General features: G+C 39.4%; 1 protein-coding gene across 8 annotated transcripts in view; it reads right to left on the bottom strand.

Annotated features, from left to right (window-relative positions):
* The window catches only part of TACC2 (transforming acidic coiled-coil containing protein 2), a 298,693-nt gene that overhangs the window by 247,342 nt on the left and 25,320 nt on the right, over positions 1 to 26,031 (bottom strand). For 7 of the 8 annotated variants that reach the window (XM_072624400.1, XM_072624428.1, XM_072624443.1 and 4 more), the window contains exons 2-3: positions 23,606 to 23,692; positions 21,045 to 21,101 (exon numbers count right to left, since the gene is read on the bottom strand). In XM_072624400.1, coding sequence (XP_072480501.1) covers positions 21,045 to 21,101; positions 23,606 to 23,638 — 90 coding nt within the window. In that variant the 5' untranslated portion in view covers positions 23,639 to 23,692. The remainder of the gene's footprint in view (positions 1 to 21,044; positions 21,102 to 23,605; positions 23,693 to 26,031) is intronic. The other variant, XM_072624421.1, reaches the window with a different exon arrangement.

Below are 26,031 nucleotides of genomic sequence, written 5' to 3'. Positions count from 1 at the left end.
TACAAAGACCTTTTGATCCTTACAAGAACCCTCTGTGAACAGTAGTGATGTTTGAATCCAGGTCTCTCCTGACTCCAAGTCCATTGTTTTTCCCATTATATCATGTTGCCAGAAACTACCTTAGCCAACAAGTACAATCAGCTCTCCAAATGCAAAGCCACAGTAGCCAAAAGCAACACCTATTTAAAATGCATACTTATTTGTAAAAGAATATTGAGAACAAAAAGTGATGAGGGTCTGAGCTAGGATGCTGGCCATGTGGGTGGAGAGGAGAGAAGTGGGAGAAGTGTTGTGGAGGTAGTAGCAATAAGACTGATTGAAAAGTTAAATTTGACTCCAAGGTTGTGAAATGGGGTAACTAGAAGGATGGCAGTATTCTTGACAGCTGAGAAATTAGGAAGAAGGATGAGTTTGGAATCCAACTGGAAATCTCCAAAAGGCATTTGGCATTACCGGACTATATCTCAGAGACAGAGACTAGGGCTCGATAGATGTGAGTGACTGACAAACAGATAATAATCAAATCCACTGGGAGCTGATGAAATCAAGAGTCTTGGGCAGGGGTGAGGACCTGCAACCTGAAGGCCACATGTGGCCCTCTAGGACCTCAAGTGTGGGCCACATTTGAGGACTTTGAGAACCACATGTGACCTCAAGGCTGCAGGTTCTCCACTCCTGCGGGGTTTAAACCCAAAACTAGGAGCAAGATGTAGATGATGAGAAGGATCAACCTATCAGGGAGAAGGAGAACCAAGAGGGACCAGTCATGAAAACCCAGAGAAGAGAAAGTATCTAAGAAAATAATGTAATCAAAAGTGTCATGCTGCAGAGAGGTCATGAAGGATGAGGGCTGAGAAAATGCAGTTGAATCTGGCAACTTAGAAATCACTGGTAACTTTGGAGAGGGTAATTCCAGGTGAGATGATTAGTCTGGAAACTAGACTGCAAGGAGTTGAAGAATGAAAAGAAAGGAAGTGGAGGCAATAAATATAGAGTGCTTTTTTCTAGGAGTTTGGCCATGGATGGGAGGAAAGATATAGGAGGTGATAGCTTGAGGGAATGGTAGGGCAAATAAGTGCTTTTTAAGCATGGGAGAAATAAGGGCACATGCAGACTAGATTTAGATAACTTGTATACATTGTTTTCATTTTCATGTATAATACTCTTACTGTTCTTTATATATGAAAATGTTCACATTATGTTTGTGAAATTCAAAATACAAAAAAAATTAAATTTTTAAAAAGATTAGATTTAGGAAGCGTGCTACACAGGATTTTGTGATAGGATAAAAGAATTTTGAAAGTTTTGATTACAGAAATTGTGTGATGGTGAGATCAAGAAGATGCCTTTGTATGGCTGAGGGAGGAATAAGATGTGGGTTATGGGAGTTAAAAAGATTGATGAACTGGATATCTGAGGAAATATCAGCTTGTAACTTAAAGTACACTAGTCTAAGACCATGGGGTGGAGTGAAGAGGAAGTTTGTAAGTCAGATAGTGAATTCCTTGAGAAAGGAGGGAGAATGGTCTTTAATAACTTGACAGATAACTGCCTTGAGAAATTGAAATGAGTCTAAAAGGAGAAGACATTGCTTAGTGATGGTGGCAAAGGGAAAGCATAGAAATGGCAATGATGAGCAAAGAGTATGTCTACTCTTCTTCCTGGACCAATGTATGACATGAGAAAAAGTGCAACCATTTCAAGAAAGGATGGCCAGACATACAGCATCTTCTGGAGGAGAGCCAAGCCTCAGTGCGGACAAGATGAAAATATGAAAGGAATAGGTCTAAAGTGAAGAGAAGTTTATTGAAGATAAAATGGGGGTTACAGAGGACACAACAGAAAAATAAGTATGTGAACCATAATTACACCTAATGAGACATCAGAGGGCTAGTATTCTGAATAGGGGAAGGGAGGGAAGGCAAGCTGAGTACCCATGCCAATAAGATGATGGATACGTTCAAGTATGATTATAATTTTCCATTTAGTTTTTATAACCATTGAGGAAGATGCTGTGACATGGATTTTTTCCCCACTTGGTTTTTATTTTCACACATGCTTTCATATAACAACTAAGTCAGTAACTCAGCGCTGTTCATACTTGATTTATGAAGCTGGATTTTACCATGTTGCCATCTGGAAATATTTACAGATCTAAATTCATTCCTACTTTCCATTCATTCAAATCATATCTCTGTTAAGGTCCTACTATATATGAGGTACTTCCCTAGGCATTGGGAGGAACATAAAGATGAATAAGATATGATTGCAGTCCTCAGGGGGCTTACGGTCTGGTAGATGGATGAGACATATAAACAAATATCTACAATTTATGGCAAGATATAGTAAGTGTCATAAAAGACATTGGACTGAAGTAGTATAGGGATTTGTAAGAAAGAGAGGTCTACCCTAATCCAATCTGTACAGACATTTTACAGAAAGACTGGGAAAGATTTTATGGAATGGGTGACATTTGAGTTGGGTCTTAAAAGACTCCGAAGCCATTTAAGTCAGAGAAAACAGAACATTTGAAAGCACAGAAATGTAAGAAAGTGTAGGATATTTGAAATGTGGTATGACTCAAAAAGTGCCCCAAGAGGAAAAGGGGAAAAAAAAAACCACGTGGGACTTTTCTCCACCCAGCAAATGCTAAATAACAAGAATATTCGCAGATTCAGGTGTATGGCAGGCCATCGGTACTTGTTTACATTCCTAGAAAGTGGACCAACCTGGGAATCTCCTCCTGGCAAAAATCTTTTATTTGGCAGAAAGCAATGTGAATGAAGTCAGAATGTCAGAAATTCAAGAAAATAGAAACAGCCAATTCTCATTTTCCTTCAACTTACAGTGAACGTAACTCAGCACTGAGAGAGAGAGAAAGCCAATATTAACCAGATTAGATTGCTATTGTCTTTGCCAAGAGAAAAAAATGACCTCATAGAGTCACCCATTCTCTCAGTTTCCATATATAATTTTACTTATCACTTACAATCCCACCTACTTCCAAGATTTCAGGCAGCTGACAGGTTAAAATACAATTGTTTGTTTATGTTTGGACAAGACATATTCTGGAAAAATACAAAACAAAGTTCATCAAAGGAAGCAGGAGTAAGTACCAGGAACCTTAGAACTACTGCCTGGCACTGACTTGGAAACCAAGTTTTCTTCCAGCTAAGACAAAAAGAGAAACATAGTGGGAGACATAATTTTCTTTTTCTGATGAAAGAAAGTATACATTTTCTCCTGGAACTTCACTTGAGCTAAAATTTACCCCAGGGATCCTTATATGAGCAACATTAAATACCCTGAGGGATAAATATCACTGACTACAAAATATATACTAAAGAAATTACAGATCCAACCCTAAAAATTATGATGATGATAATAAAAAATTGATTTAAGATGATCAAGAGGAAGAAAGGAGGAAGAAAATAAGCACAGAGCTGGAGAGGGCATGGTTTATTACAAAGCTTTCCCTGATGGCTCCAACTAGAAGTGACACTTAACTACTTTGATCTCTCTAAGACTCGTTGTTTGTACCTGAAATTTGCAGACAAACAATAGAAAATAGGACAAGAATGCATCTGGCACTCCCTATCTCAACCTCCGTATCTCAATTCTGTTAGACTAAGGTCTAGAAGGACAGAAGTTATAAATTGTTCTTTGTTTTGCCTTCAGTGCCTTTGAAGAGACTTGCACATGTTAGGTATTCACTAAGAGTTTCCTGAATTAAAAGGACACTTGACTGGATGTCAGAAGATCAGGCTCTAGCAGGGGTGGGGAACCTGCAGCCTCAAGACCACATGTGTCCTTCTAGGTCCTTGGGTGCAGCCATTTGACTAAGTCTAAGTTTTACAGAACAAATCCTTTTATTAAGGGGATCTGTTCTGTGAAGTTTGGATTCATCCTTATCATATGTTTAACTAGTGATAGAATGTGGACTAGACAATCCAGGTCTCAATGTCCTCATCTGCAAAGTAGAGGGGTCAGACTGGACGACTGCAAAGTTCCCCTCTAGCTATAGATCCTAGAATCCAGACTTTGGTTCATAAGTTCCAGTGTTATTTTTACTGTGCAGATATCTCATGGATATCTGTAGCTTGAGCTATGCTTCAGTAGTGGTAATGGCTCCCTATATCACCCAGGAATTAACAGATACTTTTTGTAAAGTCAATGAAAATCAACCAAATGAGGCAAATTACTAGTTTAATTGTAAAGAAAAGAAGTACATTTATATTCCCACTAAGAGACTTTGGAAGTCAGAGGACTTGTGTTCAGATTCTACTACTGACACTTATTACCTGTGTGACTTTGGGGAATCTTCCTGGAAGCCAGCTTCCTCATTTCTAAAATGAGGAGGATGCCTTAGATGACCTATGAGTCTCCTCCCTGTTCTAGATCTATAATCCTAAAGCCATCTCAAACATAAGAATATGAAACAGGCTACCAGAGAGGACCTTTCTCAGAGCTTTCTCTGTGAACATCCTCCATTGCTTTGTTGAGTCTTCCTTAGTAAACCTACAATAAGCTCTAATGGTTCTCTGTTACCTCTAGGATAAAACATAAGCTCATCTGCTTGACTTTTTCAGTCTTTCCTAACTCAGCGGTGTCCTATCTTTCCAGAGTCATGAAGAATTGAATATGACTGAAACAACTAAATAACAACAAAACCTCAGTTTCCTGATCTGTATTATGGGGATATTAACACATCGCAGGGTTATTATTTGAATCAAATGAGTTAGCAAAGGAAAACAGCTTATATATGTGCTAACTATTGAAAATAGTAATAGGCAATTAAGAAACGTTTGTTGATCAATGACGAAACAGGAGAATCTTTCCACCTGCTTCACACTAGATATTTTATTCTTTTCTGCCAAGTAAAGAGATTACCCATTGACCCAGATCATTCAGGTAAGGGATTCACAGAAAAAGAGGCCCAAGTCAGAGAAAGAGGTCTATAGAGGGGTCAGAGAGAGGAGGAAACAACTTTACTGGGGAGAACCCTGGGAGATTTTGGTGCAGTCCTGACTATATCATGTCAGGAGGTTCTCTTGAGTTCTTCTGTAGAGACAGATGTTTGATTTGGGGGACTCTGACAAGAATCGTACATGACGGGAGAGCTCAGCTCAGACATCTCATTTCTCCCCTGGCTATGCTATGTTGGGTCTCCTCTGACTGATTTCTCCATCAAGCCTCCATATTGGTCACCTCCTCCTCCCCCTCTTCCTCCTCCTCCTCCCCACCCCACACCCTTTTCTGCTTCCATTTGTGTTTTCTAAGATCCTTGAAGGCAGGGACTGTCTTTCTTATCTCATATTTGTATCCCCAAAGCTTAGCAGAGTGCCTGGCGCATAATTGGCACTTAATAAATGTTTATTGACTAATGACAATGAGGATGGGCTAGGATCTTCATTCATGAAGGATACACTTATGAGATCAGGGATCCGCTGCTATTTTATGAAAACTTCTAGTATAAAAAGTACAAACCATATGGTATCCTAGCCTGTTAGAACAAGGAAGAAACTCAGAGAATAACTAGTCCAACCTGCTCATTTTGCAGATGAGGAAAATGAGACCAAGAGAAGGAAACCTTTGCCCAGTTTAGTTGAAGGCATATCCAGGACCTGGACACAGGTCTTCTGATAACAGATTTAGTGCTCTTTCTCCTCTGCTACATGGGCTTAAAAGAAAGGTTTTGGGGCTCCTCTGGAATAAAATCTTTAGGCCTCTGAGTAACTGGATCACCTAAATCTCTTTCCCAACCTGTGCACAAGATATCTCATTTCAAAGTGGCTGATATGGGCATGGCTCCTCAAGTTTTTTTGGTTTGTTCAGTCATTTCAGTTGTGTTCATCTCTTTGTGACCCCCTTTGGGGTTTTCTTAGCAGGGACACTGGAGTGGTTTGCCATTTCCTTCTCTAGCTTATTTTACAGATGAGGAAACTGAGGCAAATAGAGTTAAGTGACTTACCCAGGGTCACACAGTAAGAGTCTGAGACCAGATTTGAACTCAGGAAGATGAGTCTTTCTGACTCCAGGCCCAGGGCTCTAATCACTTCTCTACTTAGCTGTACCTCAAGAACCTCCATTAATTCAAGATAAGAAATAGAATTCAGTTAGCCTGGGATATTGGAAGGAGAACTTTGGCCCTGTTTCAAATCTTAAATGCTGAAGTGACAAGAGTATGAGCAGATACCCTCACCTGATAGAAAGTGAACTGGCCACAGTTAGACTCACTGGCATGTTTGCTATGTAAGCAAATGTCATGTATAATCACACTGAATATCAGGTCCCAGCATCCTAAGTTCTGTCATCATGTACAATTCTTGTCTCTACAATGGAACTTCAGGGGACATTCTGATATAATATAGTCCAAAACTATGTACCAAAACATCCCAGTAGAGTGTTTCCTCCTCTCCTTGACTCCTCAGAAAACCTCTTTCTCTGACTCGAGTGTCTTCTGTGAATCCCTTACCTGGCTGATCTGGGCCAGTGGTTAATCCCTTTATATGGTGGAGAAGAATAAAATATCTAGTGTGAGGCAAGTGGAGAGATTCCCCTGTTTGGTCATCAATCTGTAAAATGAAGCAAGAATCCCTGCTGGCTCCCCAAATCACAATACTAGGAAGTTTAAACTGCCTTCAATTCAAACTCTAAAGGGCATCAGACAACTTATAGAAAGGTAAAAAATAAATGGCATGATTTTGAAATTTGCTGTGGTGATTCAATAAATGAAATACAAAGAAACCTTTTTGATAAAGTAGGGTTGCTGAGATTTTAGAATTTCAGATCAATTCTTGATCAAAATTCCTGGGTTATATAATAAATTTCCTCTTTCAGGGTTTTGGCAAAAGTAAATTCAACTGTCAGCAAAGTTTTTAAAGTCTGTGGCACTCTTTAAAATCTTTACATGACCAAGAAAGAAAACGTGATTTTCTGAAAACTAAATAAATGCACTCTTTTCCATAATCCAGGTTTCTTTAAAATAATCCTGGAGTGATTCTGACATGTCCATAAGAACTAAGATAGATACAAGCAAAATATATATTAAGTAAGTAGACCTTTATTAAACATGCTAAATTCAAAATTTCCTCAGGCAAAGAAAATACAAATTAGCGTTTGGGAAACGAAAAGACAGGCCTTCAGTTCTTTTCTTTTCTATCCTCTCTACTGTCATAAAAGTCAGATCTGAAAGAGCATTGTCATTTTTGGTTATTTTTTTTAACCACATTTAAGTCCAAAGCAATTAAAAGGAAAAACATAATATTCTGGTTTCGTGCGGTAGCCTCTGCTGCAAATCTTGAAAAAAAACCTGTTTAGATATCTGAGCTCTCTCCTGCCACATTTTCTACAACTCCCATTGAATCTCCCACCCAAGGTTTAACATCCTAGCAACAGCACTGCGCACTGTGGCTGTATTAGGTTACAAGATTCCAAGAGGTCTGATGTTTCAACATGAATCGGGCATCACTGAAAACTGGAATTTATAGAGTTCTCATTTACCCTTAAAAACAGAGGACTGGAATAAAGAGAGAAGCCGTGATAAACTCAAACCCCCATGGCAAACTTATCCTCAGGTTGCTTGTACAAATCTTTTTCTTCTTTCTTTCTCTGACTTGTTTGATTTAAACATACAGGCTTTTGAGGAGCAGTTGTTTAGAATATACCAGAATCCTGACTGAAATTGAAAACAATTTTTTAAAAGTTACACCAACTTTCCATTCCTAATGATTACACTTAAAAAAAAAAAGGGCTCACCCCTCACCCCAGCTCCCCACAGATCCCACTGATGTTACCTCTTAAATTTTTCCCTCCCTGTAGCTCTCTGTATAGACACCGCAGCTTACTGGTTGAATGTTCAAATCCGTTAAGATGACCAATTCTTCTATAGGGAACAGTGCGGCTGCAGGTGAATGCTGGGAAGTAGACCAAAGGTCATCCCCATGGCTTCAGGAATCAGATTTCAGAAACAACTGCCAAGCTGACCAAATATGGAGGGTGAACACATGTTAAATGTTTGAGGCAACAGGCCACCCATCAGCGCTGTCAATGGGAGATGAATGTCCCACGTGTGTATAACTTATGAACTGATAATGAAGCAGGGAGACCTATAGGGGATGGTCAGAACAGAAACACATTACAGTTCAGGAGCACCTCAGGAGAGGCTACCCCTTCATGATCCACAGGGAGAACACCCTGCTCCCATAGCATGACCCAAGGAATATTTTTTCTTACTGTGCTGTCTTTCACCCAGTAACCCTGCCCAGACTGCAGCTTAAAACTATGAGCTTAATGTTGAATTTGACTGTATTGCAAAGAGTACTGGGCTAGTACTCGGTCCTAATCCTGGCCCTGCTTAAGTCAACTTCTGTGTAATGATCACTAGGACTCAGTTTACTTGCATCTAGTGTTGTGCATTATTGTCATCTGTATCTATGCTCAATTACTAGACTAAGCTCCATGAGGACAGGGATTAATTATATCTTTATTTTAGCTTATATATATATATATTTCCCATCACCTAGAACAGTGTCCTCTGCACCCAGTAGGCATGTGTTTGAGTCAAATCAAAGAGAGAATTTCTAAGCTAATTCTAAGGTTTTATGAAAACTCCTAACTTTCTCTGAAAAATTAGCAATTAGAAATAGGTGCCTAACATACAAGAGTGGGCAAAACAGCTTAACAGACAATGCACTGGTAAGGATGCAAATCTCAGGGCAGCTGCTTAGAACCAGAGATGGGGTGGGGGAGGGGAAAAGAGCATTGAAAGCATTAGTCAGATTGAAATATTAGACATCCCCAGATGGTCATCTTTCTTCCTTATCCTACCTATAGATCTGATCATCGTAACAAAATCCCAAAAGGGGCAAAACTTGGAATTTGGGAGGACATCTACATTGCAAAGTAACAAAACTCGATATAGCCTGGTATGAAACTTCTCTTTGTGAACCCCTTTGGGGTTTTCTTGGCAGAGATACTGGAGTGATTTGCCATTTCCTTCTCTAGTTCATTTTACAGATGAGGAAACTGAGGCAAACATGGTGAAGTGATTTGCCCAGGGTGACACAACTAATAAGTGTCTGAGGCCAGATCTGAACTCTTGAAAATCAGTCTTCTTGATTCCAATCCCAGCACTTCATGCTCCATAGAACCACCAAGCTGCCCTTAGAAAGTCACCTAGAACAATGATGTCAAACTCAAATAGAAATGGTGCCCACTCAACTGTATAGAAGGTCCCTTGACAGTTGCATACTGCCATCATCTATGTTCTTCTCGTATTTTTATTTATTTTGTTAAATATCTTCCAGTAACATTTTAATCTGGCTCTAACCCTGGGGTGTCTGGTCAGCATGTTGGACATAAATAACCTTGAGCACAGAGAGGGTAAGAGATTTGCCCAGCATCACGCAAACAGTGCATGTCAAAAACAAGACTTGGACTGAGGTCTTCTCTCCTATAAGTGTTATTAAAAAGGGAAAAAGTCTTCCATTCATTTATGAAGGATGGTTGCTTTTGTTCCTCTATACCTAAATCACTTAACTCTTTAGAAGCAAGCACACCTAACCTCAAACCATTCCATTAGCTGATTTGGCCTTTCCTCACTGTGCACTTAAGGCTACTGAAGGCCAATGCAATATGGGGGCTGGTCCTAAGAGAGACCGTCATTGGCACAAAAATCAAGAGGAGTTAGCTTAGTGAAACTGATTTTCTGTATGACTTGATCTGGTTGGCTTTATCTTCCCTCTATTTCTCTTTTCATTAAGATAATAATAATAAGTCTGTATAATAGCACCTTAAGGTATACAAAGCAAATATTTTCTCATTTTATCCTCATAAGAACCCTGGGAGGGCAGGCGCTATTATTATCCCTGTTTTATAGATGAGGAAACTAAGGCAGACTTACCCAGAGACACACAAGTAGTATCTGAGGCCACATCGCAACTGACTCCAAGTCCAGAGCTCTATCCACATGATACATCGTACAATAATTCCCTTCCTTCCCTGCCTTCCTTTCCAGAAGCCATCTGCCTCAATAAAAATATTATTCATTCAAATAATTGCCTCCCTACTGTTGTAACTTTGTCCCTGTGGTTGTCTGAGAGTCAAGAGAGTGCATCCAATTTAATCCAATGTAAATTATTTGTATTGTTGAAAGACATGCACCCAAGATCTCAGCTATAAGTTCATACTCTTGTGCAGCCAATGCCTCACAAATAACAAATGTATTTGGCAGAGGAGAAACCAAACCAAACCAAATCTCATCAACCTTTCCCAATACAACAGGATATCTTTCTTGACATTCATTCTCAGAGCCAGAAGAGCTCTCTCTTCTCTGTCCTTCCTCTGAATCCCCTTAGCACTGCGTTCCTCTCTTATACACTCATGTTTTACGTTACTATTAAAGATGCATCGTTGTGACAGTAATGCTCCAGGCCCTGGGTTCCAGTGTTGTCCAGACATTTACTAGCCGGGCAAAGTTACACTCATTCTGAGTCCTCTCTTTCTCCTCTGGAAAAAATGATGCAGACAGTACATTAGTTACCTCACTGGGCTGTCATGAGAAAGACAGTTTGTGAGCCTTTTAAAGTGCTCTGCCAAGAATTATTATACTCATACCTGTGCAACACTTGCATATGACAGGTCACTTCCTACATTATACATTGTTCTTTCTATCTTGCCTTTAATAAACTTTGGATGTATTTAATTAAAAGCCAGACTCTCAAAAGTCATCATTGTTTGAAAGTTAAAAGATTTTACAATCCACAATATTCAGGATCCCTTTAGAATTAAGTCACAGTCATAATTCATTCCTGGTTTCACACACTCCCTCTCTGAGGGAGAACTCTGAATTTGAGTTGAAGGGGCAAGGACAGCATTGTGATGGCTGGGCGGCAAACCCATAGGTGCACTCCAAGACAAGGCAACCACCTCACAAGGTGCAAGGAAGTAATATAAACATCTTCTGGGCTTGTCAAAATCCTCCTGAGTTCTACTTCCAGGTGCAATCTTTCTCCATTAACTAGTTTGTTGTGCTAAAGGAAAATAAGTCTACTTTAAGATTTATACAGTCTTACAGAGAAGTTTACTTCTGTTTCTAAACATATTTCCCTGGACTTCCCCACAGTAACAGAAAGAGCACCAGGAAATTGTAAGAATATAGATTTAGAACTGGAAGAAACTTTAGAGGTCATCTAGTCTAAACTCTTAATTTAAAAATAAGGAAACTGAGACCCATTGAAGGACCCTAGGATCAACTCATCAATAAACGTTTATTAAGCACCTACTAAATGCCAGGTGCTAAAGATACAAAAAAAATTATGAATTTTTGAGCTGGAAGAACTTGGTAACCATCTTGTCCAATCTTTTCATTTTCTGCACAAGGGAACTGAGGCCAGAGAAGCCAAGCGATTTACCCGAAGTCACTAAGATAGTGGGTAGATTTGCCCAAGGCCATGGTGGTGTTAGATAACTAAGGGGGACTTTAAGTCTAGGGCCCCCCCCCCCCTCCAAATCCAGCACTTCCCTAGCAAAATGCCCTTCTGCTTCAGCTAGATGGCTTTGGACCAATAAGTTGGACCGAAGCAGTACTCTAGCTACAAATGATAATTTTCATGTAGCCCATAGTCTGGTTACAGCCTAACAACACTCACTTATTTTTTAATTGTGCCTTAAGTATATAATGGACTCTTTATAAGTATTTTTTGAAGGGATACCCACCCTGATTTCTTCAGGCTCCTAGCCTGCACATCCATACCTGATGAAGTATGGACTAAAACAGACATTTCATCACAAGCCCAAGTCATGTTGCAATCTGTCCCACAAATGAAATCTGAGGAAGATACTTTAGCAGCAACCCTCTCACCTTCATGCCAACCTCCACTTCTTGTCCACGGCATTGCCTACACATGCCAGTATTCTGAGACTTCATGAGAGTATCTGTTTATCTGAAATATGGCATTCTGACAAACTACCTTTCCCCACTCAAAATCCCCCTGCCTCCAAATAAATTATATTTTACTGCAAAAGAAGAGGAAGAAATTTGAGAAACCCACCACTACTATTGTCTCTCTGCCTTGGCTTTACTTTCTGGAGAAAAAAAGGCAGCAGCAGATCAGTTAGTTGTTAAATCCTAGCTTGAGAGCCAGAAGGGATCTCAAAGATTATATACCTGCATCCACTGCATTGGCACCCTCCCCCACCCCAAAGCCCAGAGAACACAATCTGAACATTATAACAGCAAGCTTAGGTTTCCTTGCAGGGCATTTTGATACCATAAGTCAGACTTGACTTGCTGGGGCCAACCCCGCTTCTTAGTCCTGGATTAGCTGCCTGGAGAGAAACTGGAGTAACAATCAGGTCCCAGCATGCAACAAATAATTTTCCCCACACAGCCAGGGTTTGTAGCTGAATAGTTGATTCATTTTATTAAGCAGAGTCAGCAGCAGATGGCAACTCTCTAAATCAATAAAGCAATTCTAAATGGAAACACAAACAAAAGCCAGGCAATAGCAATGCTGGATAGTTTGTTTTTAAGTGCTCTGAAATCCAGAAAATTCCCTGCCATTTGAAATAAGGTGGCCAGAGATCATTTCTAGACTAGCCTATGAAAACATGCTGTTTTTTTTTTTTTTTCAAAGAACATGTCAACTTGTTTGCCAGATATAACTAACCTTACGAAGTAGCCCAGGGCTGCTGGTCTTAGAGGCAGGAAAATCTAGGTTCCCATCCTGTCCCTGACACATACCAGTGTCGTGATTGATGCTGGACATGTCACCTACTTCTCATCATCCCAATCAATGCTCTGTGTATTTTCCAAATTTTGTCAATCCAAAACTGTATCCACAGAGGAAGAGCCATAGGCGAATGAAATTACAGGTCAGGATCAAAGATAAAGCCACAGGCTAAGCTCTTTAGGGCCACACTTGAGGACCTAGAGGGTCACATGTGGCCTGGAGGCCACAGGTTCCCCACCCCTGGGCTAAGCCAAGGGACTTGTGTGGTCACCAGTATTTTAGTTTTTTTAACTTATGGAATAAAACAAGCAATTGCATAGCATATTATCGTAAAAAAAGATTGCACATGAAACTGCAAATCCATTATGCTACTTCTAAATATACCAGTGTTCATGAGGAGACTAGATTTAGGCGTATCACCCCATTAGGGACAGGTTTGTTTAAATGAAGACTTCTTCATTACCTCTGAGTTATTATAAATTTTCCTTTATTTTTTTTCATAAATTAGGATCATTGACCAGGGCAGGAAACTCCCCACGAAGAAATTACCTTAAAGTGGTGCCTGAGGCATTTGGAGGTTGTGACCTCTTGACAGGGCCACACAGGCAGTATATGTCAGAAGCCAGTGTTGAAGCCAACTCCTCCTAATTCCAAAGTTAGCCTTCGATCCATGAAAGCACCCCAATTGTCAGGGTGGATCATGGGTTCTAATCTGTCAGATGACAATTTCAATTTGTGATATCTGCTGCTGTAAATTAAGGGATATTAAAGAGGAAGGCTTTAAAGAATCTAGAGATAATAATTTATAATAGTGTTGTCACCTCGGTCACTTCATTTACATCTAATTACTACCTCTCATCAGAAATTAAATTTTCTGGTACTTATACTAGCTACTAGGGCCCACTGGAAAACTGAGAAATAGGTGATTTGCAGTTTAGATTTCCAGGTATTACCTTTCAGTTACCTTTTCTCCCCTTGGCACTTGACTCTTTTTCTTCCCATTCAAGGAACCCAATAACCTCTGAATTTTATTCCTCCATCCAAAGGGAAGGAGAACCAACCAAAGTTAGTGCTGAAATCTATACAAACAGATGTACGTACAATAGCGTCTTTGGATAATTGTTTTTTTCGACATGGACTCTACTCCTGGAAGTATCCATGGCTCAGATAGGTGAGCTTTTGTCCTATCCTGCCCAGAAGCAGGCCTCCAAGTCATTTCTTGGACTCCATTTCTAAACCAAGCCATCATAAGTAACCCCTACCCCGTCCCAGATCCCCTTTCTGTGTTTCTTCCCCATGAGAACATAAGCTCCTAGCTTTCTTGCATTTGTATCCATAGCCCTTGGCACAGGTCCTGATCCGCTGTAAAAGCTTAATAAATACTTTATCCATTTATCATCTATAAAATAAGGGAGTTGGACTAGCTACCTAAGGTCCCTTCCTGTTCTAAATCTATATCATTATGACTAATAAAAGCTGGAAGTATTTCAGGGCCATTTGTATTTTAAAGGGAATAAAACCTTAAAGTTAAGGGGATAAATCCCAAATGATGGCATGGGGAATCAACAGTTGAGAGATGACTTTCATAGGCCCTGGCAGTGGCCTATGAGATTGCATCACAGGTAGTTAGTTGCCTTCTCTAAATCAGCTCCATGTGAAAATGACGACCCAGAACATGGGGAGCTACATTAAAAGATAAGCTGTGACATGGTAGATGGAGAGAGATTTTGTCAAATTGTTTTCAGGTGTTCTCATCAGTCATTGATAAACATGTTATCTGGACCTCTATGTTCATTTTAGGTTCTTTCCACATTTCCTGAGCCTTAAAAAGCTGGGTTTGGTGTCACAGGAACCTGGGTTCAAATCCTGATTTCTACCTGCATGACCCCGGACAAGTCAATTCATGTATTCAATAAGCATTTGTTAATCTCTTACTGTGTGCCAGATACTGGGCTAGGAGCTGAAGATACAAAAATTAGACAGTCCCTGCCTCAAGAATCTTACATTGATTGGGAGATCCATAAATGGAAAGTCATTTGTCAGGGGACAAGAACAACAGCAGCTGCAGAGATAGGGAGAGGTCACAGGTGTTACTTGAGCTGAACTACTTGAGTTGAACCTTGAAGGGAGTTAGGGCTTCTAAGAGGCAGAAGTGAGGAGGGAGATCGTTCTGGTTGTGTTAAGTCATGGGAGCAGGAGATGGAATGTCTTGTCTAGGAAACAGCAAAAAAGCCAGTTTGGCTAGAACACAGAGTCCAGGAAAGAGGATAATGTACAGAAATCCTGAAACGCCAAAGGGGTGGGGAGGGGAGGTCTGTGCTTTATCTTAGAGACAACAGGAAGCCACTAGCTACTCTTGAGTCAGGGAATGACGTGATTAGACCCAAGATTTCAGAATATCACTTTGGCAGCTATATGGAGGACAGATTAGAAAGGAGATTAGATCTGAGACAGGGAAAACAATTAAGACTACTTCAGTAGTCCAGAAGAAAGGTGGCAAGATGACCATGTGAGCAGAAAGGAGAAACGTGTGAGAGTCCAATCAACAAGATTTGGTAACTGATGGAATATAGAATGTGAGCGAGAGCAAAGAGTCATGAATGATTCCAAGATTGCTTTGTCATCTGGATGACTGAATGATAAAAGAAATAGGAAAATTAGAAAAAGAGGAGTTGGAATTCATTTGTACAAACTGAGGGGGTTGGACTAATTTATTGTATTTCTAAGGTTCCTCCTAGCTCTAAAACTAGGGGAGGAATTTGCTCTCTGACTACTAAAGGGATGAGAGTACCTAAGTTTTGTATAGATGTATCAACCTCCTAATTTTTTCAAAACTGAATTATAATGTTGAAATCAGTACTAATTTCTACCAATTCAAGACACTGATATGAACATAAACTCCAAAGAACTCCTACCTCATAGTTCCCCACTTCCATTTCCACAAACATTTACTGATCACCTACTAGGTGCAAGGGTTGTTTCATGATTTGGATATATCTCTGTGGAAAACTTATAGGATTCAATGGACCAGAGTTGCACAGGATAAGGAAGGCATGGATGGGTTAGTATTGGCATCATTGGGGGAAACTATCTAAATCATTGAGGTCATAGATCCATTTGAAGATTTGGATGTGTTCAAGGGACTAGGCTAGACACAAGGGGTATAAATGTAGGAACAAAACATACCCTGCCTCTGGGAGCTTACATTATTATACAAGAGGGATACAACATGTATATAAGTAAGTAACTATAAGGTGGTTTGTCCTTTCAGACTTTCAAAGCCATTTTCAGAAATATGTCTTGCCTCCCTGTGTGGAGAGCTGACAAAATGTTCAAGCAGGAAAAGAGGTTAGTTAAATATCTGCATGAGAATTTTCCCATTTTAATGTTTTCACTACTCTTAATGTTGCAAGAGATAGGTCCTTTTACAGAGGATGCCACATGTCCACTAAGAAGAATCTGGACCACCATGAGAATTTCACTCATGATGTAACAGGAAATGGGATTATTGTACAGCCTGGCAAATATAGACATTTAGGAAAACCTTCTCCTCTGCCCTGAATAGCCTTTATTAAAACATCTGCCCCCAGCTATAGGAATGACAACTCATGAACAAGTTTGACTGCCCAAAGAAATTTGGAAAGATTAAAATATCGAAAAATCTCTGAGTTCAAAAGAGATGTCAGAGTTCCTAGAATTTGATTCATTCTTCAGCAAGAATGCCCTCTGTCATGACCCCCAAACAGTGGTCATTCAGCCCATCCTTAAAGACTTCAGAAAGATGCCCAAGGTGGTCCATTCTACTTTAGAATGTCTCTGGTTGTTAGAAAGCTTTCTGTTCTTCAGTCCTAAATCTTATTTCTTAAAGTTTCTATCTTTCCCTCTCTCTGAGACCAAATAGAGCAAATCTAATTCTTCTTGCATTTGGCAGCTTCAGATATTTGAAGACAGCTATGTCCTTGCCTCTAAGTCTTCTCTTTACCAGGCTAATTATCCGCTAACCTTTATTTGACATGATCTTCGAGGCCTTTCATTGTCCTTGCTGCCCTCCTCTGGACTCTTTCCAATTTACCAATGCCCTTCTGAAATTGCAGAGAGTGTAAGTGATCATAATATTATAGATGTGGTCTGACCAGGGCAGGGTACAGTGGGGCTATCAACTCCCTAATCCTAGGTACTATGTCTCTAATATTCCTTGATAGGATGGTCAGAATAATCTTCCTAAAATATTTCTTTTCCTTATATCACCTCTTGCTCCAAAGCACAATGGGTCCTAACTACCTCTGGCATGAAGTCCAAACTTTTATGGCCTGGCTTTCAGGTCCTTCTGAAAGTTGGACCTATATGGTCCCAAAATATATATCCACTGAGTTAGACTCCTTTCAGGAAACCCCAAGGGAAGTCCTTAGGATCAGACATGATGCCCCTTTGTTTCCTGGTACCACTGGCACTGGGCAAATTTTCACTTTGATAACTCAAAAAAAGAGTCAGGTTTTTTTCACTTTTTCTTCTTTGGTGGTATCTCACCTCTGCTAATTATCCTCAATCCAAAAAAAAAAAAAACCTCTCAGAACTAATTCAAGATTGTAACCAAGCTTTACTATAATATAAGGAGATCTTAGTGTCTAAACTACATAGAGTTAAGGTAATTTTAAGCATACGGTCTCATAAGACTCAATTAGCTTGGCACCAAATTATCTCTTCTAGGTACATTAAAAAAAAATTTCTCCTTCTAGTCAATGGGTCCTTCATCTAGATCTTTCCCTTGGGAACTCACAGTTCTTTCCTGCTAGTTTTCATTCCACAGACTGAAACTAAACTCTATTTTTCAGCCCCCTAAGCCCTAGATGGGCAGCTAGGTGCCACAGTGGATAGAGCACCAGGCCTGGAATCAGGAGGACTCATCTTCCTGAATTCAAATCCTACCTTAGGTTCTTACCAGTTATGTGACTTTCAGTTTCCACATCTGTAAAATGAGCTAGAGAAGGAAATGGCAAACCACTCAAGTTTACCAAAAAAACCCCAAACGGTGTCACAAAGAGTCAGACACGACTCAAAAATGATTTAACAAGCCCTGGACAAATGAGACCTGGATAATGCTTGGATGGTGAAGGCAGGATTTAATAGTTCTTTGTATCCTCCCATGGTTTGCAACACAGCATGCTCTTCTGTCTTATTGTTATCTCTGTATATGTCATACTCTACTATGAAAACAAAGACTGTCTAATTTAAATTTCATTTCTTTTCTCAGCATCTAGCACATTGTTGTTACATCTGATAAAAGTCTGTTAAATTTAATTGAATTAACTGGAAGATAGCATCAACTTTACGTTAAACTCTAAAACCAGGGACAGGTGTGTGTGTGTATGTGTGTGTGTATGTATGTGTGTGTGTGTGTGTGTGTGTGTGTGTGTGTGAGATGGACCGTTTTGGTCATCTAGTTAAGCCTGTGGGCCCTTTCTCAGAATGTACTGAAATGCATAATATAAAATACATACAATTACAAAGGAAACCAATTGTATTGAAATACTGTTATCAAAAATGTTTAAAGATAAATTCACAGACCCGTAGTTAGGAACTGCTGTTCTAAACAAATTATACTGTAATGTCTCAATTTTCATTTTTATATATCAGTGAATTTGGTCCTTGCACAAACACAACACATCCAGGTACAAGGAGAGAAGACATTTGGATATAACTATAGGCATGCAGATCCAAAGCCTCCAGTTCTCCCCACTCCTACATTTAGAGTGAAGCCTCAGGATAATCTTGGCTCATCACTAGCCAACAGAAACAAGATTCTCACCTTATCCGAAATAGTAGATAGGCCTGAGCCAGAGAAGTACTTGTTCTAAGTGATTTTGTCAGCTGACTGGATCCCTCTGCTAGTCTGATTTATACAAAAATCTAAAGTAGTCGTGTGGCTAAGGGATAAAAGAGCTGTCAATACTGACGGAGAATCATAAAATCTCAAAGATACTACATAACAGCTACAATTTAGTGGAAAATGAGCAAATGACAGCAGCCCGAAAGGTAGCATAGTAGATGATACGGCAGCTTGCATTTCAGCTGAGAAAATAGCCCAGAAAATGACACCAGTTACTCTGGAGAGAAATAGCAAGTAGTAATTTTAGAGACAATAAAAAAAAAATACCAGCTGGATTGTATTAGGATGAAGTCCTAGTAACATGAGTTGTCCAGGCTGTGTATGTTCCCTTCCCCTATAAGTGACATGAGAACCTGTAGTACTATGTGCCCTCCTTTGTCTAGGGCAAATTACTATTCACTATTCTATTATATTTAAAAGCCTTTTACTTTGAATTGTCCTGTCTTCTTGTCTGGTCTGGTAAAAGAGAAACATTGATGGGATTTTATGAGCTGTGATTTTTGAAAGGAGACTTTGAACTTAGGTATGTCTTTCCAAGACTCACATTTGAGGGCGTCCTAAGTAACATGGGCTTATTGAACAGGTTCAGCAGGGTCATTAATGAGTCATTCTTAACATTAAATGGCAAGTAAGAAGAGCTGAAAATATGAAACCAGAAGCATAGAAATGATATTTGCTATAAAGTAAATAAAAAGCTCTGCTGAGCTCAGTGCGTAATGGATGACTAAAGGTAACTTAACCACCTGTGTTTTGGTGAGCAGTGTGGGGGAGGCAGAATTAGCATGGTGGAAAGAGCACAAATTGAATGTCAGGCTACTCTCATTCTAGCTCTACCTTGAACACTAACAAACTGAGTAATCTTGGACAAGTCACTTAACTTCTCAGGGTCTTGTTTTCTTCATACAGAAATTGAGGAGAATAGGATCCCCTCCAGATGTAAGTTTTTTTTAACAGATCTAATCAACAGACATTTATTAAATGTTTACTACATGCCAGGCACTGTGCTAAGCACCAGTATTACAAAAAGGGGCAAAAACAGTCCCAGTAGCAAAGGAGATCACATTTTAATGAGAAAGACAACATGCAAAGAACTCTACAAGTACAAGATATATACAGGGTAAGCTAAGAGGAAAAGCACTAGTATTGAGAGGGTCTGGCAAAGGTCTGTTGGAGAAAGTAGAATTTGAGAAAAAACTTGAAGGGAAATCAGGAAACCAGTCCTTCTGAAAGCTGGCCTTATGTTACATATCCAATCTAATTGTCTACTGCCCCAAGACATATACCTACCAAGTTGGGCTCCTGTCAGGAAACTCCAAGGAAAGGCAAATAGGAGGACGAGGAGCATTCAGTGCATAGGGGACAATCAGCAAAAAGGCACAAAGTCAGGAGATAAAGTGTCACGTGCAAAGAAGAGCAAAGATGCCAATGTTGCTAGATTGAGGAACATTATAAGGGAGAATAAAAGTACAAGACTGGAAAGAAGAAGCCAGGCTGTGAAGGACTTTAAGAGCTAGACAGAGGATTTTCTATAGATCCTGAAGGTAATAAAGAATGACTTCAATTGATTTTGAATCTATAAATGATTTAAGGACATCCTAAAAAAGGACAAAATCAAAGATTACTTGCTTTAGAATGGCGGCGGGTGAGCATGAAAGGCGGTGTCAGGCAGAATGGCTCAGCTTCCTAAAGTTTGAATTAGGGTGGCTCCTTGGGATTTGTTAAACCATGGAGCCACACTTCTGTTTCTAGCACTTTACCAAGGTAGCATGGTAAGGTTAATGAGATACTTCATAGTTTATTGAAGGGCTAATTTACTATGTAATTAATTTATTCAATCATGGTACCCCACAATCAGTGCATAAAAATATCAATCCATAAAAATGATAAAAATTGATGCAAGGTTTTGGTTCATCATTTTTCATCCTCAAGGTCCTCCAAATGACTATTATATAAGGTAAGGCAGTATGACTTTTGTACTTTATAAATGCACTTGAAATGTCAGTCTTTTACATTAATTTAGTTTGCCCTACTGAGAGTAATGGTGTGGCTGTGAACTGAGATCCAAAACTTAGCTTGGGGAATCTAACAAAGAGCTACCTGATAAAAGAGATGTAACACCCAGTATTTCTTTTACTATTGAGAACACAGAACTTCTCCAGCTCCCTACAGTATATTAACCAGTACATTCTTGGATGTGTACAGAAAAATCCTATTAAAAAAAACCAAACACTTAACCACATATTTAAAAGAAAGCAAATTTAGATAATGTTTCACAACTTGCTGGGATAAGGAGGGAGGGGGAGAGGCAAAAAAAAAAAAGGGGATCCAAAGCAGATATGCCAAATACAAAATTGGAAAGTATCCACAAATGCTTTCAAATGGTTGAAATGCAAGCCATGCATATCAATCATGCTTTCCAGTACCTGTGGTACACCTAGGTTTGGTGGCAGCAGAATGATATTTGAGCCAGCATCCTCTGACTGAAAGCAAATACAGTGAAATGGTTATAGAGAGCAACCCATGAGCTGTATCATCTGTTGGCAGCAGCAGTGCTAGAGATATAAGGTTCAATGTATTCCCTGCAGCATAGAGGAGCCAGAATAAATTATATCTTTGAAATTTCTCCCTCCTCCACCAAGTTTTATCCAGGTAAGATTAAGTTTAAATGATTGCCAAGATGGCATTAAAAGAAAAAAGAACGTACCATGATGCCTCTTTGAGCACCCCAGTTACTGAAACCACACAGGATCCTCTTGTTTCCCTCTGCTCCCCATATTTTAGGCCCCATAAAATCCCCTAGATTCATGAGATCCTAGATACAGGTCTGAAAAAGCAGAATTTGAGAAAAGACTAGAAGGAAATCAGGAGGCAGAGATGAAAAGGGATTGCCATGTGGCAAATAGGATAGGAGAAAAATGATCAATGCATTTTAAATTTAAATCTCTTGTAAAATATTTACCTTAGGAATAAGAATTCAACAAAAATCAGAGAGGCAGAGAAAGTTTTTTAGGTCAATATTCTCAAAAACTCAAGTTTCTTATTTTTGAGTATATTTATAGCTCTCATCCATTTGTGCTACTGTTATATAAATCTTTGTGTCCCTCCACAAAGACTTCTTAATCGATCTGAAGAAAGGGGAAAGAGCTGAATAAAATACTAGTCCCATAACTAGGGTGGTATACCTGGGGCTTTGTTACAAGGTGCTGACATTTACAGAGTGTTGCTCCTTCAGCTGGTGGAAATAATGAAACTTAGCACCTAGCTAACTAGTATCTAGGGAAGTGATTTATTCTGGTTGTCTAATTCAATTCAACATTTACAAAGTGCCTACTATGGGTCTTTCTTCAGAACCTAATTCAGATGCTAACTCCTCTATGAAAACATCCCTGATCTCTCCCAAGCTGTTTGGGTTCTCTTCCCCTTTTGTTTTCTTTATATAACTTGAATAACTATTTGTGGTCCTCCTCCCCATTAGACTATGAACTCCTTGAGAGAAGGAACTGCATTTTACCTTTCTCTGTTTCCCCCTGTTTAGTGCAAGGCTTAGTGCATATTAGGTATTTAGTAAATGTTTTTGACTGACTCACTTCTTGAAGACAAGGACAATTTTATTTTCTGTCTTTGTAGCCCTACAGTGTTTGTACATAGTAAGCACTTAACAAATGTCTGTTGGATTTAACTGAATTAAAATGAGAAGCTACCAGGTCGGCTACTTCCTCTCCTCTCCTGTGCCCTAAGTGGTTGACCCCAAGTGAACACTTCTTTCCTATGTCCCACCCACTCATCCTCGTGCTACATCAGGATCCCTGTCTCTTCCCCATATGGTATACCTGCCTATTTTCCTGCAGAATCTGTCCTAAGGTCCAGCATCTTTCCTTGAGATATCTCCTAAATCCAGCTTGATCAAAAGAATTTATCTTTAAAAAGTTTATTTGAGAACACCTTTTAAATTACCTGTCCCACACTAGTAGTACTTGTCCAAAGGGCCTGAACTGCATAGCTCTGACCAACCCCATGCACACTTTCCCTTTTGTGCTTGACATCCTTATTCCAAAGTGTGGAATTGCTTCCCAAATTTTGTCTCAAGTACTCAAAGCATATAGGTCTCCAAGGTTGGACTGAGGTTGTCAAAGCAGGATTCCTCTTAAGAAAACTTGCATCAGAGCGAGACAACCGCAGCAGAAAGCCAGATGGAGAATGCTAGCTTCCTAGATCCAATTTTCTCATCTGAGGAATTCAATACCATTATATTCTAAATCTGCATCATGCTCTTACTGTATCAATTAGCTAAATGAGATTGTGCCAAGACATTTGATTAATATTACCAGAATTTAATTTTTTTTCCACTATGAAACCTTAGTGGATGAGAAATACGACATCTGTGTGTGCACAATTAAGCAACTGAAATCCAGCCTTCAATTTTGGACATTTTTGGCTTAGAAAAGCTATTGAAACTTTATCTATCATGAAAACAATCTGTTTCACATTCCTTAACAGCTCTGAGTAATATAGATTTGTTTCCTTTCTTTTTAAACCTTCCAACAGCCAAAACTTTTTTGGGGCAGAGAGGGAAAATTCCATTTTAACCACCTAACTACTACTACTCTGTGACTATTAATTGCAGAATCCAGAAGGAATTTGAGAAATCTATTTTACAAAGGAGAGGGTGGCATAGATATAAGAGACTGAAAATGCTCCCGTTGTCCATAAAACAAGGCTACCCCATAATTAAAATAGAATCTTGGAAAAGACTGAAAAGATGACTGGTGCCTATTTAAATATAAGGCTCATGTCACCTTGTGCTCCTTCAACCCTGTTAATGAGATGTTGGCATGATGATGATGATGATGATGAAGATGACGATGATGATGATGACGACGACAATGATGTTTCCAGGCAAAAAAAAGTAAGTTTCAATAGAGGGTAAGCATGGGGGTGGGGAGGGGGGAGGAAGGTAGGAGTGAGGCAGTTTCCTAACACTCACCTGGTTGTCAGAGGTGCTGTTCTCATTCCCCATAGTGATTGGCAGACTCTCTCAGCAGACCCTCCTTAATTAGGAAAAGACGAGCAACTGGAAGAGATGAAAAGGAGTAGAACCTTTGTGAAACCCATGAAAATGGGACCTCGACTTTGGGTGCACTTCTCTGCTCCAGTATCTCAACAGACTCATCATGGAAAATCGCTTTGGAAAACTTTTTCTTGAGAGTGAAATACCACCCAGGAGTTCTTTCCCAATACGGGCTGGCAGCTGCTTGTTTAATTTTTTATTTTTTTTTACCACCCCAAAGTTGGCAGATGCAGCCGAAAAGCCAGTTTTGTTACTGTGTTCTTGAACTACAAGTGACTATATAAATGGAGACATGGTCCTGCCAAGAACGCTTGGTTAGAGGTGGAGGCAGCCGCTGTTGCCCCTGACCTACCTGCTGCTGCTTTCTCACCTTAACTGTTCACTTTGAAGGTGGGACGCATAGGGCACCCTCCCACAGTGGGTGACTATACAACTCTGTGGCGAGGATTACCAGCAGGACTTAAAAATCTTTAAACAATGTTATAGCAAAATAGTTGATATAAAGACAACATACACATACACATATATTACTCTGGCAAGAGCCTTTGAAGAAGTCAGTGTAGTTCTCCTGTTGTAAGAAAATGAGGTGGCATTAAAGCCCAATTAGAGCACACACCCCTACTTTTCCCTAGGAGAAAACTGCCACTCAGAAAGGTGAAGGGACCTGCCTGCCTGAGCTCACAAAGGAGTGTCATAGGTAGGATCTGAAGGAAAGTTTTTGGACTCCACAGCCTGAATTAGGTTACTTCCTCCTACAGGGCTGTCCTGCCAACTAAACTAAAAATGTATGTAATGGCTGTATGGAAATATATTGAATATGGTTATTATTAATCATCATCATAATGATGGTACTTTGCATTTATATAGTTACAAAGGCTCCCATAGGTGTTTAGTACTATTTTTTTCAAGACTGTTATGAACTTAACTGGATTGCAAATTAACTCAAAGTCCAGCTTATTTTTTCAGTGTTCACATTATCTTACAATCTTCTAACTGTAAAAAACATCCATTTATTTTTCCTCCCCTAGGCACATACCAATTACAAGGAATAGACAGGTGATCATAGGTGCAGAGCAGGAAGGGACCCCCAACATCATGTAGTCCAACTTCTTCATTTTACAAATGAACAAATTGAGTTCCAGGGAGAGTGCCACTCCTCAAAGTCACATACATAGCAAGCTTTAAAAGTAGGATTTTAATCCACCTCATTTGCTTCCAAAGGTAGTGTTCTTTCCCCAATATCATACTGCCTCTTTCTTTATAAGCACACTATATGATGCATAGGAATGACATTATTTTCATTTTTTAAATTGAAATACTAAACCATAGAACAGTTCAAAAGATGATAGACATATTGCTGGAAGAAAACTCAGATAATTTAATCCCACCCTCTTAGGTACTATATTGATGAGGAAAATGAGGGGCAGTTTTGCCTGGCTACTCAGTGGCAAGGTTAATTGCTTTCTGGTCTCCTGATTCTCAGGTCCCTGTTCCTTCTAAGATACCAAATTTATCTCCCAATGGTCTTCAATTGATTTTTGGCCATATTGAATATCCACTTACTAGAAAATATCATTTCCGTTCATCCTAATAACTTGTCACATGTTTAATTAAAATGGCTTGGACTTGACACCAAAGAGTCAGCATGGAATAATGGAAAGCCCTGGATTTGAACTCAAGAGACATGGGTTCTTAGTTCTGTAACTAGCTGGGTGTGTCATCCTGGGCATTTTCTTCACCTTTGTGGACTTCAGTTTCTTCATCTGTAAAATGAGGAGTTTGGACAAGATGATCTCAAGATCCATTTTGAAAAACTAGTTCTTATGGCAAATGTGATTTTTTAAAACTCATCTTCTAATCACGAAATCATGTTTCTTTTTCCTTCCCCTTCCCTTGAAATTTATCACTTATAAGAAATAAGAAGAAATTAATTACTTGAATTTACTGTAAGTAAAATTTCATCAAAAATCTGGCAGCATGGGATAAGCACTTGGAGTCAGGAAACCTAAGTTAAAATCCTCCTTCAGACATTTGCTTAGTTATGTGATCATAGAAAAGCCCCTTACCTCTCAGAGTCTCATTTCTTCATTTGTAAAATGGGGATGATAATACTTGTACTATCTACGTTAGGAGTTGGGAGAAATGCATCGCAAATCTTAAAGTACTATTTGAATATAAAATATCCATTTGGACAGTATTTCCTAGTTGCAGAAAAGACAATACTAAATATCATACCTCTCTGAGTCATTTTCTTATGTACTTCAAGCTTAATAAGCATTTTTTAAATGTTGACCATGTAGATACAAAGACAAAATGAAACAGTCTCTGCCATGCAGGTGCAT

Source organism: Notamacropus eugenii, chromosome 1 (assembly GCF_028372415.1).
Source record: "Notamacropus eugenii isolate mMacEug1 chromosome 1, mMacEug1.pri_v2, whole genome shotgun sequence".
In the NCBI taxonomy this organism is placed as follows: domain Eukaryota; kingdom Metazoa; phylum Chordata; class Mammalia; order Diprotodontia; family Macropodidae; genus Notamacropus; species Notamacropus eugenii.
Note: the sequence above shows the minus strand (reverse complement) of the source record. Positions and strands in the feature narration are given on the sequence as shown.